The 14,147-nt window shown below is 53.4% G+C and overlaps 2 protein-coding genes across 2 annotated transcripts; both read left to right on the top strand.

The window, feature by feature from the left end:
* Window positions 1–786: 786 nt before the first annotated feature.
* On the top strand, window positions 787–2,192 carry MIND_01161400 (Glycerol uptake; the record flags this gene model as incomplete). Its single annotated transcript, XM_037368137.1, has 8 exons — window positions 787–933; window positions 988–1,004; window positions 1,058–1,128; window positions 1,181–1,325; window positions 1,379–1,589; window positions 1,636–1,831; window positions 1,879–1,986; window positions 2,038–2,192. The coding sequence occupies 8 exons, from the start codon at window positions 787–789 to the stop codon at window positions 2,190–2,192; spliced, it is 1,050 nt and encodes a 349-aa protein (XP_037215063.1).
* A 1,652-nt stretch (window positions 2,193–3,844) lies between these two features.
* On the top strand, window positions 3,845–5,830 carry MIND_01161300 (uncharacterized protein; the record flags this gene model as incomplete). The annotated part of the gene is made up of 7 exons (XM_037368136.1): window positions 3,845–4,066; window positions 4,122–4,352; window positions 4,406–4,447; window positions 4,500–5,256; window positions 5,305–5,372; window positions 5,419–5,539; window positions 5,589–5,830. Exons 1-7 carry the CDS (start codon window positions 3,962–3,964, stop codon window positions 5,828–5,830), a joined length of 1,566 nt encoding a protein of 521 aa, XP_037215062.1. The 5' UTR covers window positions 3,845–3,961.
* Between the last annotated feature and the right edge of the window lie 8,317 nt (window positions 5,831–14,147).

Genomic DNA, 14,147 nt, shown 5'->3' with positions numbered 1-14,147 from the left:
CAGCATGGGCTCGATCCTGTGGATTGAAGCTTTCAGTCGGCAACACAACATGGGGGCGACATTACCAGACGAGAACGCGGCGCGCAACAAGGAGAAGCGGGAAACATACACTGGGCCACGTTCGGGCGGCGAGCTCGAAGATCTCCCGTTCAAGTTCCGGAGGGAGACACGATCCCGTTTCCATCGCAGATGGTGGTCAAAAGCCAAGCCGGTCACACAGAGTCACGAGCTGTCAAGTGTCATTCCCCTTGTCTTCCTCCATCATCTTCATCCCAGCCTCGCCCGGGATTTCACGAACCTGCCGAGTCAGTGCCGACTGGATACTAGAACACCAGTCGCGGTGCCAGTGTCCCCGAATACAGCCCCCCCTTGTAACTCGCCGAGAAAGACTTCAAGCAAATCCTAACTGGCACATTACAGTTTAACTTTCTTTCGCGCCTCCCTATCGTTATCTAATGCTATCTATGCTATCTATGCTTATCTTCTTCGTGCTCGGTGCGTTATCAACTTCACATCTAGGAACGCTTTATATTCAACGAGGTAGTTAATCAACAGGTCTCTCTGCCTGCCAACAACGCAAGCCAAGCGGAACATGCGGCGCGGTAGGACCACTTTGCGCCCAGGCACCTCGGCCATCGCGTACGAACGACAACGTAAACTAGACCGTTGTCAGCGGTCCCATCACACCACCCCGACCGCCACCCCGCACTAGATCCCCGTCACTTGCAACTCTATTAAAGTAGATCCCGGCCAAAGTCCAATGCCCCGCTCTCGACCCAACCCAGCATGCCGACCGCCCACTCCGCGACACAAGGGCAAAAGCTCGTCTACCGTGATCAGATCCTCCCGTACCAGCGCCCCGCCTGGCTGACGCGGATCGAGCGGTTCCGCCACGCCAAGCTGCAGTGGTTCAGCGAATGCTTTGCAGAAGCTGTGAGAATTCGTCTCTCTCTTCCCCAATAACGTTGCTCACCGTGCTCCTTTTAGCTGGGCGTTTTCTTTTAGTACGTTTTCCGGAGATTCAATGCAACGGCGTTCAGGTGAACTATATATATAGCTGCTACTGTGGGGGGAGCTCGCAGGCGCTGTTCGTGTTCACCGGCATCGCGAAGCTGGAGGGACTCTCTTGTGCGTCTGTTCCCTCCTTGACTTCAGCTATGAGCTGATATCGGTGACCCAGCGCTCTTCCAACTGGGCTGGGGCTATGCGATCGGCATCCTCCTAGCCTTGGTCATATGTGGTCCAATATCTGGTGGACACATCAACCCTGCAGTGACGATTTGCCACATGCTCTTCCGCAAATTCCCAATCATTCGGGGAATTCGGTGGGCCTTTCGTTTCCAACGTGTTGCAGGGACCGCATCTCACAAAGTGTCAGCTACATCGTAGCCCAAATCGTGGGTGGATACATCGGTTTCCTCTTCGTCTATTTGCAGTACAAACACACGATCCTGGCGATCGAAGCCACGATTCCGCCGGACACGATGAAGAAGATCCTATTCACTCCGAGCGGACCTGCGGGCGCCTTCGGAGACTACCTGCAGCCCAACGCGAGTGTCGGGCTCGCATTCGTGAATGAATTCATGGTTGTGCGTTGCATTTCGGAGTCCTTTCCGTCCATTTCAAGCTTCCCAGACTTTCATCATCGGCATAGTCCTCTGGGGCGTCGACGATCCGGCCAGCGTCCATCTCCCGCCCGCCTTCCAAGCACCCGTCGTTGCGCTCACATACGCCGTTACCACATGGGGCTTTGCGGCCAACGGCTTAGCTGCGAATACCGCGCGTGACCTCGGCGGGCGGTTCTTAGCGTGGACGATCTGGGGCAGCGCAGGTGGGTCCATCTATTGACGCGAGCGAACCGCCGCTGAGTATGAGCAGCGACTGGCCCGAGCAAAGGCTACGCGGCCATCTCCGCACTCACGAATATCCCTGCGACTATCCTCGCTTACCTCGTCTACGAAATCTTCTTCGTCGACTCCGATCGCGGTGGGTCCTTCCATTGTGTCGTCGCAACGCCGTGTTGACATGTCCTCGTAGTGATACCGGAATTCCGGCGCGAGTATTACGACCTCAAGACGTTCCATCGACGCAAGTACGCTGCGGTCTATGGACAGCCGCCGGAGGCCTCAGACGACAGTGTGTCGGGTGGTGAGAAGCTGAAGGAACTCGTTGGAACCCTTGACCGCGTCTAAGTCAACCACAATTATTCTGTTTTCATGTCACAAGGTGCGGATCGAAATCGGTCGTTATATAAGAAAAAAAAAGTAGTCGGCAGTAAATAAACAATATCTCCCCCAAATTTCGACCATTTGCCTTGCAAGTGAGTGCGTTCGAATCGTCTTTGAATTTGAGACGAAATATCACATGCACAATTCGAGTCGCTAGAGCTATTGCACGACATGCAGCGCGTCATGGCGTGTTTTAAACTCTTCCAATGCAGTCCTTGGATCCATATCGTCCGCGGCCTCGGTGCCAATCATCTCCCGCAGATAGCGCAGATATGTTGACGGCAGGGTTTCGTCTGTCAGCACTTTCTTCGCCCGTTGAACTTGTTCAGAAGGGGGAGCCGGAGAGTGGGAGGGATTTCGATATTGCTCTGCGGAGTGCGGCTCGGAGGGTAGGACACCACCAGACTCGAAATGTGAGGATGTTCTTCGAGGAAGTCCACGATTGGGGGAGTCGGACTGCCCGGCAGGTCGCACATCTGGAGCAGCAGCGGGAAGTGCAAGTCGGAGGAAGACACAATACATGCGAATAGCGCTGGGGGAATCAGCAGGTGGAGAAATGTAAGCCGATACATGTTGCGCAGAGCATTTGGCGAATTCCTGGAGGAGAGGCTCCAGTTGCCAACCGCTGGCGACTCGCATGAGCGACACAAGCGCGCGAAGGAAGACAGAGGCGCACATGAGCATGATGCGGACGTGTTCCGCCAGCGTCGGACTCCACCGTAATGCAGCGGTACAGAGCGCGGGCGCACCGGCGGCTCAAGTGGCGGTCCGTGCGGATGAACGCGGCCAGGTCCTCTCGACGCAGCCCAGCGCGGATGGCGTCAATAAGTTCGGCAGGTAGACCACCCAGCTTGGCCATCGCGGGAAGAGGAAAAAAAGAATGATGACAGCTGTCAGTTAGTCATCATTTCGATCCCCCATGCACACGTTTTTTTTCGACAACCGAAACTACTTACATGCATGATGGGAGGCCTCTCCGATCGAGAATATTGCAACTGTTGCCCGTTTTCCAGAGAAGAAATGTATTTATAGTTCAAGGCATCCGAGTCATGATTGCCTTAGCAACCCGATGGTGGAACTATGGCGCGCACAGAATATTATTGACAAGGCAGCGTCAGGCCGCGAATCGCACCCTCGACCACCAAAGTCATCCGCGGGCTGGTTCCTGGAGATAATCGAGCACTACCATTACTCTGTAAGTTCGTGACAGATGGTCCCGTGCCAGTGAGCGTGACGCTCCTTCTTCTTGTCATCATCACGCTCAAAACTCGCGGGGACATCGCGGCGACACAACGATGGAATCGCAGCGTCGCAAGTTTCAAGGGACGATCCTCTATGGTGCTGCGCCGTATCAGTGATTGCGGGGAGGCAGATACGTACTCAGTGCCGCCATGGCAACGCCGCTCCCTCGACGCATACAACTAGGAGTGGCGCTCGCGGAGATGTTTCGATGCCCCCCAGGCGCCGACCTGCTGTCAACTCCCGCACGCACACACGCTACACTGCCACGCCGCTGACACCGCAGGAATCTGGCCTGCGGATTCAATGAGGAAGCGTCAAGCCCATTCCGCGCTATATATACTCGATCTCCAGGACGGGGGTCGTCGTTGGTTCGTCCTTCCCTTCACTCCCCCTCCCCTTCTCGCCGCCAGGCCGGCTTTTCTTTTCCTTCTCCTTCTCTCTTGCGCTGGGTCGCACTTTTCTTCTCCTCATCCACCCGTACCGACCTAACGATGCGCTTCCCGACCAGCTTCCTGCTCACGCTCCTCCTGGCGCTGCCCGCCTTCGGCACCCTCGAGCCGCCTGCCAATGCCGCTGCGGACGACGCCGAGCTGATGGTGCGCCGCGGTTCTTCTTCGCTGTGTCTTTTGCTTACATCAAGGTTGTCCGTAGGCGCTCGAGGCGCGTGCGGCGCGCAAGGCCGCGAAGCCCAAGGCCCTGCCGAAGCCGAAACCGGTCGTCAAAGCGAAGCCGAAGCCCGCGGCCAAACCCAAGCCGAAGCCTGCGGCCAAGCCGAAGCCGGTGGCCAAACCGAAGCCAGCAGCCAAACCGAAGCCAGCGGCCAAACCGAAGCCAGCAGCCAAGCCGAAGCCGGTTGCGAAGCCGAAGCCCGCCGCGAAGCCCGTACGTGCCTTGACTGTGGCTCAGTTTTCGGACGGGGACTGACTGCGATGTAGGCTGCGCCGAAGAAGCCCGTTGCGGCCCCGGCGAAGAAGCCGGTGCGTAGTTTATACACCTCATTCATCCCGACTCACCTAGACCGGCACGTAGGCAACGAAAGCCCCGGCCAAGAAGCCCGCAGCGGCGCCGAAGAAGGCACCGGCGAAAGCACCGGCCAAGAAAGCACCAGCAAAGGCTCCGACGAAGGCGCCAGTGAAGGCTCCGGCAAAGGCTCCCGCGAAAGCTCCAGCAAAGGCTCCAACGAAGGCACCAACGAAAGCCCCGGTGAAAGCCCCAGCCAAGAAAGCACCAACGAAAGCTCCAGCGAAGGCTCCAGCCAAGGCACCCGCAAAAGCTCCGGCAAAGGCTCCAGCAAAGGCTCCAGCAAAAGCTCCAGCAAAGGCACCTGCGAAGAAGGCACCCGCCAAAGCACCTGCCAAAGCCCCGGCAAAGGCCCCAGCCAAAGCGCCTGCGAAAGCGCCAGCTTCGAAAGCTCCGACGAAGGCCACCTCCGCGAAGGGCAAGCCATCCGCCAGCGCCGCCCCCAAGAAGACCTGCTCGCAGACCCAAATCGACAAAGAGCTCGAGGCGCGCTACGCCGAGTTCGCGCCGAACCGGCACGAGGCGCGCGCGGGCGTGTCGCACCCGAGCGCGAAGGGCCGCATCACGCTCTTCCACGGGACCAACTCGCGCAACGCCGCCTCGCTCGCGGGCGGCGTCAGTCTGGCCGCCACCTCGCCGGTCGGGGACTTCAACCGCCGGCCCGAGGTGCCCGGCGGGTTCTACCTCACCGACAGCCTCGTCGCCGCCGCGCAGTTCGCATGCTTCGGCATCCCGCGGCAGTCGCCGACGAATGTGGACGTCTTCGGTGTGTTGTCTTCGATTTCTTCCCGGCCTGAGCTGATATGTGTTGCAGAGTACACCTGGAACGGCGCTGGGGCCGGGGTGTTTGAGTTCCCGGGGCAGACCAAGGACTGGAACGACGTGCGTGTGTTCACTGGCAGCCTTAGCAATTGACGAATTGGTGCAGTTCCAAGTGTACAACAGCAACGCGAATACCGACGTGGAGAACACCGGCAGCCCGTTCCGCGCCAAGGCCGTCGAGATCTACAAGAACGTGATGATCTCCGGGCCGATGAACGCCGCCGTCGGTGCGTCCGCGTTTTGATGCTTGGACTGCTGCTCATCGGGGACACGCAGACGCGCTGCTGACCAACTCCTTCCAGCAGTACGCCGTCGTCAATCAGGACGCGGCGACGCAGCGCCTCACGCAGGTCGCGCGCCACCAGAACATCATCTGCAAGAACGTCCCCAAGGCAAAGGCGCTGACGTCCGCGCTGTACACGAAGGGCCAGGGCGGGAACCCCAAGTTCCAGAAGCTCCTCACGAAGCTGCAGACGCCGAAGCTCGTGTCGACGTCCCAGCAGTGCGTTATCCAGTAAGTAGACAATGTCTGAGTGATATTATTGCGGGCCTGGGCATTTAATGAGAGATGATCTGCTGTTCACAAAATCCTTAACACTGTAAAATTGAGTCTTTCAATATAGCTGAAAATGATGCTTTTTGTTATACTTCCAGATAGCTGTCATGTTTCGGATCGGGCCGGGCCGCCCGCCCCACGCTCCTCAACCCCTCCAGGCGCACATCTAATCTTATCCCTAATACTCTAGTTGTCAGGGGAACCTCCCTTTTGGCTCCTCGGAGACGATTCTGATTCCGGTCCAATTCTAGTCTGGTCCGGCCCTCCATCTCACCTGCACAATCACTGATCCGTCAAACGCCCTCCCGACAGTCACCCTGGGACCTCGCCTGCGACACCGCCCAGGCCTTCTGTGCCTGACAGCGGCAGCTACGGACAAGCACTACCTAGCAGGCGGACCCCCAGAGTTTCTTCTCTTTGGATTCTCCCCTGCTAGGTCAGCTTCATTTGTATTCACTTACCAATGTTCACGCTTTAGATCCTCCCCTGCTAGGACCTTGATCTCAGGCCTCCAGGGTTGTCCTTACACTAGTGTATAAAAAGTCGTACCTATGCCATGTACTCGCTAGGCTAATATCGTCTATTCTCTGGGTGTTAAGTGCCATGTCGATAAGATCATTTTTCATTATTTATTCCTCTTTGCTGAAACTGAGATGATTTTGTCATACTGAACCCTGGAACTGAGCGATATACACCTAACTGAGTGCTGAAACTGAAGTTTTGGAACACATCAAAACTGAACTGTCAGACTGACACTTGAATAACCGAAGCTGAACTTTGTAACACCCTGCTGAACCCCTAATAGCAGCTGACATCTGAAATCAAAAAATGACTATAGTGATTATGCTGAAGTCCAGGGTCAAAATATTTTTCCATAACATATTCTAGGATCAAACATCACTAACCATCAATTTCCTGGATCATATGGCAAGGGCGGATCAAAATACCCTTTCAGGAAAGATTCCTAATTGGGAATGGTGAGTTACAATTTATTGGTAAGAAAGTTGTAAATGGAGAAAATGATTTGTATATGGATCAGGAAATTCTTTGAAGCTGTGACACATGTGGCAGAAATGACAATTATTGCTAATTATTGCTGTGACCAGTTCTAAAAAAAACCCCCAAAAATAATAATAATAGATAAAAATAGATAAAATTGGTGTGGCCTACAACAGGCAGGAAAAATTTAACTAAAAAATCAATGTAACCTTAACATGCACTTTTTATAGTCTATTTACTAGCTAGAGTCTTGATGTGCCTAGATATGCATTTCCTGAAAATACCTAACTCAATATATGTCAGACAAACCTTTCTATCTAATATGATCTTTATTTTTTAGATTCAAGTAATTGAGTATAGAAGTAAAAAGTTCAAAATAAAGTAGGATATAATACAGTAACATATGCTAATGCTTGAGACCAAAGGGCAATAATATTATCATCTCCAGGAAGGCCAATGAGTGGAGAAAATTGCTCATATAGAGCTGTTCTATTGCGGTCCTCCTCGCTACAATTGTGCTCTTATCGAGCATGATACTGAAGCGGCTGGCTTTCGAGGGCTTCATGCCATTCATGTTCGATTACTCATGAAGTTCACGTACCATGGCATTCAGTATCCCTGCGCCCTTGTCCATTGGTTTTCGGCCAATGGAGAGAGTCCATGTCTGGACACGGGTATGTGGGTGGTCAAGCCTGACTGAATCCGAGGGTCACAACGCAGTCAACCTGCGTTGGCGGTGGTTCATTTGGATGCTATTTTACAGTTGGTCCATTTGATTGGGGTTGCGGGGAAGGACTTTTTACCTCCAAACAACAGAGATTTGAGCTTTTCAGACTCCTTAGACGCGTTCAATGCATTTTATGTCAATAAGTACGCAGATTATCATTCACATGAAATTTTGTTTTAGCTAGCTTCCAAGTATACTACTAAGTTGTCATCCAAGTTCACTCAAGTTCAGTAGGGTCAATAAGTTGCAAAAGGTAATAAGTCCACAAAGTCACTCAAGTGGACCAAGGACCAAACCAAGTTTGAAAAAAGCTCTAAGGTAAAAACACCTGTGCAGCCCAGTACCCACTGTAAATTGTCGGGTCCACCCCGGCAGGTTGGACCAGACAATTCACGGGCACTTTTTTCCTCACCATAGTAATGAATAATTATTGAATAAAGGAATGAATAATTCTGAACATTTTCAGCTTTCTAAGAGCTTGGGTGCCTCCGAGTCAGGCTTATCACTTCTTATCAGTCCCACTATAGTATGAATAAAAATGAACAAAAAAACAATTAGACAAGTCTACTAGTACATGAGACTAGTCTATGAGTACCATAACAGAGAGTAGAAAGAAGTATATACTATGGTTTACTACTAGAAGCCAACCATATCCTAAGTATATGCAAGTAAGGTAGATGTAGGCAATGGTACAGTATTGGTAACTATTGTGCAGGAAAGCCAAATTTTCTCTAAGTAGTGTGTCTAGTGCAAGTCTAAGTAGTATTTCTGATAAGAGCAGCAAAATGGAAGTGGGAGAGCGTCCGAAATCAACAGGAATGGGGGTTGGAAGGAAAGACAGAAGCCAACAAGAACTGACCATGTGGCCAATTAGACGCGGCTACCTGGCGGCCCCCCTTTCTTGCCCTTGACCATATTCTTCTTTTTGACCGGCGCGGGCTTCGGAGCAGACTTTGCTTTAGCTGCTTTGCGCAGCTTTTCCTTTCCCTGGCTCATCTGTTTGAGGAGGCGTCGATAGGCCGAATCCGACTTGCGTTTCTTCTTGCGTGGCTCATCCTGCCGCTCGTCCTCTTCATCCTCTCGACGCTTGCGCTTCGTGCCAGATTGCGATTCTGGATGACTTGAGGGCAGCGCAGCTGCGTTGGTAGCAGCCGCACGAAGACGGGTGGAATGGCGCAACGTCACAGTTGTCTTGCTGTTGCTATCCGCCTTGCCCTTGCCCTTTTTGGTCCCCCCGATTTGTGCCCATTTTTCTTTCGTCGTCCCAGCTCATCCCCGCTCATTTGCTCTTCCGAGTCCTCATCGTCACTTGTAGCTCTCGATGGGCCTTTCTTCTTTTGCTGACCTCGTCGTCGACCCTTGTCAGAACGCGTCGCGCGAGATTGACCAGTCGGCATTGGGCGCTTCCCAGCTTTGGCCAGCTCAAGGTACTCCTCCTCGATCTGCTGTCGCTCATCCTCTGAGCTCACTGCCTTCCAATAACATTCCTTTTGACCGATCGCATTGGCCAAGAGTCGGAGCTGACTGACTTTCTTGATAGCGGAGGGCGACATCCAAGGGCAGCCATCCGGCCAGCCAAAGAGATGAACACCGAGGTTGTCGAGGATAGTATTCGGATAATTTTCGTAATTCATGCGGGCCTCCTTGCCCGAAGTACGTGCTATGGTCTTTGTTAGCCGATGAGTAGTTTGCATATATGATCAAGAAACACACACCTAGTCCGCTCTTGATGAATTTGAGACAATACTGTCGGAGTTGCGAAATGCTCATACGTTCAACGCCTAGTCGTGAATTAGTCGTTTGCACGTTGTTAATGCCATGGCACCACATTACCTTGACCCGACACCTTTACCCAGTCCATGTAGTCCAGCACAACCTCGGCTTCCGTCATTCCATGCCGCTCATACATATAGCGTGCGCCACCGGTGTCAATAATGGCGGGGGTCGTGAGGGTATTTCGATTGTCCAGTGGCGCAATAAGGGCGAACGAGATAGCGTGAGCTCGCTTTTTGAGATCTGACAACTGACACAGCCGTCAGATTCATCGACCGACCGGCGACCTTAAGTAAAGGCACATACCATTCCTGTAATCGAGTTTACTGCACCATGCATGTCCTTCGCCTCTCCAAGCGCCGTGCCGCGGGTCCCAGTTGACTTGACCTTTGCACGAGCTTCGTATTCAGCCAGAATTTCTTTTGTCTTTTCGGCCCCAAATTTGATCAGGTTTGGATTTGCTTTGACGCGTGCTTGAGCGGTGATGTAGGAGATAGGCGATTTGCCAGCAGCAACTCGCTCTGCAGGCCATTAGTTAGTGTAAGCCTACGTTGGCAATGAAAGACCTACCTGCATTCACAGCCCGGGTATAATATCCAAGCAAAGCACTTCGTTTTGACGTCGCCCGTTTTTTCTTCCACAAATGCGAGCTCCGAACTCGCCGTCCCCACCGCTCCTACACGCATATTGTACTTGTCGGCCAGTTTCTGAACGAGTTTTGCTTCTTTCTTTCGAATCCCCAGTTGAAATGCGGTGAGCTCTTCATTGAGACTACGAATTCGTCCTTTGTTGACACGTTGTTGTGCTCGATATCCAGGTCCCTTGAGGACCTTGGTGCGCTTGCGTGGGGGAATGACACGACCGACATTCTCAGGACCAGCTTTGTGGGGAGCTTTGAGCGGCCAGTCGGCCTCCTCGTCGCTGTCGCGGGGAAGAGACTTGCGACGCTTGTGTCGCGCTGGAGCTGACTGAGTCTCGGAAGTGTCGGACTCGCTGGAGCTGTCAGTAGTGATGGCCAGGTTCGGTTCGGGTTTTCGGTTCGAACCCGAACTTAACCGGACCGAACCGAGGTTCGGCGTTCGCGTTCGGCCAAAGGGGCTTTCGAACCGAACCGGAGCTTGGGTTCGGCCGGGTTCGGGCTTTTTTGGCCTAAAAAGGCCGGTTCGGGGCCGGTTCGAACCGGGGTTCAGCGTTCAGGTTCGCCGAATCCGGGTTTTGAACCGAACCGGCGGTCCGGGGTTCGGCCAAAATGGGCCAAGAACCAGACCGAACCGGACTTGGCCATCACTAGAGCCTGTCAGACTCGCTGGGGCTGTCGTTTTCCAACTCGGTATTGTTTGGGGGAGGGAATTGTGATGCGGGTAGTTCTGATTCTTCGTCTTCAGAGTAGTTGGGTTTGGGTGGGCCATGGCCTTCGTCGTCGTCGTCATGCTCGGCGCTATTGACGTCTTCCATGAATGTAGGTCCATCGCCGCTTGGACTGCCATGGCGGGAATTGGTTGGTGTTTCTCCCATAGCAAGCCCCACTCAAAGCAGTGTCTAGGGCTGCTTAATTGTCAGGAATAGTATGAAGTAGAAGCTTCACAAACCTTTGAGTCGGTCCTGACTTGACGGTCACTTTCAGGGCTGTCACGCACGTGACAAACGGATGATTTTGAAGTCGAAGTCGTCGGATTCGCAAACTACTACTTTGCCAAGGGAGTCACCACAGAGATAGCTATAAAATTCAAGTATATGTACTAGTAGACACAACATGTTGTTCTAAGAAATGATCCAAGGCACTCAGGTCGATCCTCGTAGAACTTCGACTCCATCGACCGCGCCAATAACCAACGGCTGCTTGTCAAGCCATGGTCATAATCGGTGTGCATGCAGTTCATTCGCACCCTGGAAAGCGGTGAGAAAGAGCATCGAGCAAGAGAAACTGGATGTACCGATGGTCTTCCCACCAGGCATACCCATCGTGTCGACGTTTTGGCCCCACTCATACGGCCGGAGTGCTGCCACGGATTCAAATATATTCATTGCGCCCAATGCACGGCGTAAAGCAGGCATATCGAAGGGCTTCATCCTACATCAATTCTCCTGAGTACAGCGGCAAGAAAGTTAATAGCAAAACTTACAACGGTGTAGGGCTGAGACTAGCGGAGCTACTGGCGAAGATCCAGATAGTGCTGGTTGCAAGGTGAGAGGCTTGACTGGAAAGAAGTAGACGTATGCAATGGTGAGTGGTCGTTCTCTCCAAGATGGCTGTGTGTGACATGGGTCACAGAATGGCGCTTTTCATTAAGCACTAGTGGCACTACAAAACAGTGAAGTAACGAAGTCCCTCTTCCCATCGCATCTCTTCACGCAGCGCCGCTCATGACAACTCCTCGGCTGATGCTCTTGCTTCAAAATCGACTTTTCTTTGACATCCTTGGTCGACCCAACGAAAGAGTCCTCCTGCGCTATACTGGACAAAAGAGCTTCGCGTTTCTCCATCGCGGATGGGGCTGTTGGAGTGCAAGAGAATAGCGGAAGGAATAAATATGGTCCACCCAGGCGGAAATCGGATCACGAGCCGGAGGTCCCAAAGGATCAAATGCCCGCCGCGATCGGGGTCGAATTGGCCCAGCGCTGTGATAGCGCACCAACCCCAAGCGAGGTTGCCAAAGTCAACGTGTGGGGCGCAGACCGCGTTGACAAAGTTCCAGGTACAGGCAGCAAAGACGCTGCCTGCAAATGGCCAGCGTAAGCTGGGAGCCCAGTTCTGCAAAGCAGCGTTCGCCATCTGGTAGGCGGTAAAGAGAAGAGGCATCCAAAGACGAAAGAGTGCTAAATGGAGATCAGCAGGGGAGTTATGGGTTGCATTAAAGCCTTTACATACATGTTGTAAAGCCCACGATCTTCTTGAATGCAACGTCCTTCAGGAGTTCGTCGGTGACACGTTTATTCTCATCGTCAGAGATAACGAGCTCACCGGGAGCCTAATAGACCATTAGATCAAAATCTGCAATGGATAAGTCCATACTTACCGTTTGTCCACCACCATGCGAAACTCCACGGGCCAAAGCTTTGAACTCGGGTCGCAGCTCGCCGGTGGGCCAGCTTGTCGTTGCTGAGTGTAACGCGTTCGGCAGCGGCTTCAAGGGAGGCGGTGGCATCTTTGCAAATACCTTCCCAGTTTGTTCCTCGAGGACGACCGCCAAGCAAAGCGACGAGACGACGATTGGAGTCAAGGACAGGAATGGTCTCTCTGGGAGGTTATCAGCGTTAGAATAGAAATGAAGGTTGAGACATACCCGCTCTTCCAATCGATATACTGCATTCCCATATCCGCCAGCAGCTTTTCCTTGCCAGGTTGCGCCCAATCGAAGTGCTTGAGCCGGTCGCTTAGCTCAGCTTCAGGCAAAGGAGCACGGGGGTTCCCAGTCCAAGCGGGCTTTGCGTGCGGCAGGTCGGCAGCATCGGAGTTGACCTGGATGGCCCTGCTTTTGGCCGCTCCCATCCTCTTCACTACCACAGACTTTGTGTATGGGGCACTGGCGAGACGTTTCTCCAACCTCTTTGCGGACTTCTTGCGCTTCCAGGCCGCGCACTCGGGAAGGGCTTGCGAGTCGTCGAATGGGGGATGTGGCTGGGTAGTGGGGGGGGTTCGTGTCGAGGTCGTCATCCGGGGCCAACAAGTTAGGATTGCTCGCAGGGAGCCGTTGCCCAGGAAGAACGTCGACATCAGGATCGTCTTGCTCGCGCATCGCGTCTTGTTCAGCGAGCCGCTGCGCAAGCAGCATCGACACGTCTATCTTCTCCACCCAAATCTCTGCAAAAGACGCGCCAGAGCGCGTTCGCCGCTGTAGTAGCGCTGAGAACTTGATTAGTAGCTGATATATGAGCTCGAAGCAGGGTGGCAGTTGAGGCTGAGGACGTGTAGATGGCCAAGTGCGGCTTTCTACGCGTCGGGAAGATGAGGGCAGCACAGATGGCCAGGTGCGGCTTTCTGTGGCCAGGGGGGCGGGGAAAAGGGGCAGATCACGTACCGGGCTTAGAGGCGGCCACGGAGGCAGCCGGTGAGGTAATGTGGGGGGGGGTTTGCGCCCGACATGGCAGCGAGCTTGGTGTCGTGTCGGTGGAGTAAACAAAAGAAGCCGGGTCACATGATGAGCATGTGACTACCTTCTTGCCTTCCGACTCCGAGCCTTTTGCCATGAAGCGCAAATGGGTTCGTATTGTCACTGCGTCCACGAGCGGCCTCAATGAAGTCCAATCCGTCACTCTTGGCCCTGTTGGGCAGATGGCGCATTCGACAGTCACCCGACAAGCCCACAAAAAGCGTTTGCTCAGCAAGTCCCCTTGTTGCTCATGTGTAGCTACTAATGCTTATAATTCCAGCCATGACTCGTCAGGAGAGGGAGCGCATTCAAACTTCGATCTCAATTCAGCATTCAGAAAGTGAGCAGGACGACGAAGCAGAGCAAAACTGGGTGGATTTGAACGACATCCTGACTGGAGATGAGCCAGTGGATGTCAGCCATGCAGGTGGAGAGATCTTCGCCACCCTTGAACATGACATTGCGTCAGATATATATGGCGGGTAAATGTCATTTACTGCACTCCTCCCCTCTTCTGACCGCTCGCATAGCTTTGTGCCACTTGACTGGAGAACTCGTCAAGACCGAACCCAAAGATTAGTGAACGGCTTCCAACAGCACATGGAGGCTATGTTGGCTGCGTACATGAGCTGGAGTGCCATTCAAGACGACAGGCTGAAGGAGGAAACTCGCTGGGCGGACTCAGAAGA

The sequence above is a fragment of the Mycena indigotica genome (genome assembly GCF_014461135.1).
Source record: "Mycena indigotica strain 171206Taipei chromosome Unknown Mind.scaff0011, whole genome shotgun sequence".
Classification (NCBI taxonomy): domain Eukaryota; kingdom Fungi; phylum Basidiomycota; class Agaricomycetes; order Agaricales; family Mycenaceae; genus Mycena; species Mycena indigotica.
This window is presented reverse-complemented; position numbering and strand designations above follow the sequence as displayed.